General features: G+C 40.6%; 1 protein-coding gene across 1 annotated transcript; it reads right to left on the reverse strand.

Moving 5' to 3' along the window:
- Positions 1–16: 16 nt before the first annotated feature.
- Positions 17–1,455, reverse strand: LOC104952690 (uncharacterized; the record flags this gene model as incomplete). Its single annotated transcript, XM_010779556.1, has 2 exons — positions 701–1,455; positions 17–203 (listed from the first exon to the last, which is right to left on the reverse strand). Coding segments are annotated over exons 1-2 (727 nt in total), but the record flags the coding sequence as incomplete, so codon positions are not given.
- Between the last annotated feature and the right edge of the window lie 261 nt (positions 1,456–1,716).

Genomic DNA, 1,716 nt, shown 5'->3' on the forward strand with positions numbered 1-1,716 from the left:
AAATGCTGACACAAACCTTTTGCTACATGCCAGATATCATAGAGGTGCTCAATGTGGGGGTAGGTCTCTCTGAGCCACTTGGCTATTTGCCGGTGTCGGTCAGTGACCATCGTGCCAACTGCAAGTCCCTGCCGCTCAAGATGAGCCAGGGAGCGCTCCAACCCAGTTTTCTCCATATGATAGCTACCACCACATTCATTGCTCTAAAACAGCAGAAAACAGATACATAGGTATTAGACAAATGTATACAATGCAAATATAACTACACTTAGACCTGCAGTAAATGTAATAGATAACAGGTTTAATATGTAATAATCCAAACTAAATAATTTTAAATAATTAATGTCCGAAGTTAATATATTTGAATTCATTATCAAATTGGTGTATACAATTTTATTATTTAAAACTAATTTGTGTATTACAGCACCTAGACATTTTGTAAATAGAATCATTGGAAACCACGAGAAAAACAATTATGCTAACCTAGCTGTGGTTTTATTCTAAATCTATTTTGTCCATATGTCCAATGCAGCTGGTTTGAATTGGCCACACCATTGGCTAATTATCTGCAAAAATGTCAACAAATGTAATAATAGATATTTAAAAAATACACTTAATATCAGTGTTTTGCATATACAAAATATATCAGTCAAGTGATTTCAACCCTGCTCATAAACTTCTTCAGATACCGGTAACCCACCTGAACTAGCTGAATATCTATTACTACATTGGCATGCAGCTCCAACATGGTGTAACTTCCAAACTTTGCACAATGTCCCGGGCTATCGGCCCGGCCATCACCTCCCAGGACCAGGTCCCTTCCCTCTGCCTGAAATGTGACAGGCAAGAATGTCTGTCTCATGTTCCATACTCGCTGGACAACTGGCAACAAAACACTTCTCTGGTGCCGGAAATATGTCCATGAAGATGTGGTCGCCAATGCCATGGTTCTCATAACCCGCAGAACCTTTCCTGCAGTGGCACCTGCCAACAAAATTGAAGTGGACAAGAGAATGTTGCCCGCTGGTGTGCTGCCGATGTAGGGTTGGCTGTTCCATGTCACTTTCTTGTAGCAAGATGCACATAACAACGTAATGACTAGGAGTGAACCAATGACATTGTGGCAAATGTCAACTGAACCACAGTCGGGGCAGTGGCACCAGGTGAGCAACCTCGTGAGGCAAGTCATGAAGACAATAAACTTCTTCTCCTTGTGGATGGGTGTGACAGGCTCATCCATATCCGGCTCACTGTTCTTCTGGTAGTCATCTTCTGATGATGAAAGGTCGGGTTACAAAGGTGGATGATATCCTGGTGATGAAGGTGGAGATGATGATGATGATGATGATGATGATGATGATGATGATGATGGTGGAGGTGATGCCTCTTTCTTTGGGGTGGGAATGATGTTGCATTGACTGCCAGTGTCTTGGAACAGCTTCCTCTATATTGGAGTCCCTGAAAAGAGATTTCCAAATATTAATTATGATATGAAAAACCAATCATCAAACCATACCTGTTTTAGGTCCACTTTTATTCTCCATCTACACCAATAGTTGAGGTGAAAATGTCGATGGAGCAACCTTACATTTTTATGCTGGGTCAAAGAACTACACTGGCTGCATAGGACACACCTCTTTTTATTGCATTTTAACACTCTAAATATTTTTATATTAATATGTTGATGGAACAATGAGCTTATTGCTTCGATAACTT

The sequence above is a fragment of the Notothenia coriiceps genome, unplaced genomic scaffold (genome assembly GCF_000735185.1).
Source record: "Notothenia coriiceps isolate Sejong01 unplaced genomic scaffold, NC01 NC01_scaffold00020352, whole genome shotgun sequence".
Lineage (NCBI taxonomy): Eukaryota > Metazoa > Chordata > Actinopteri > Perciformes > Nototheniidae > Notothenia > Notothenia coriiceps.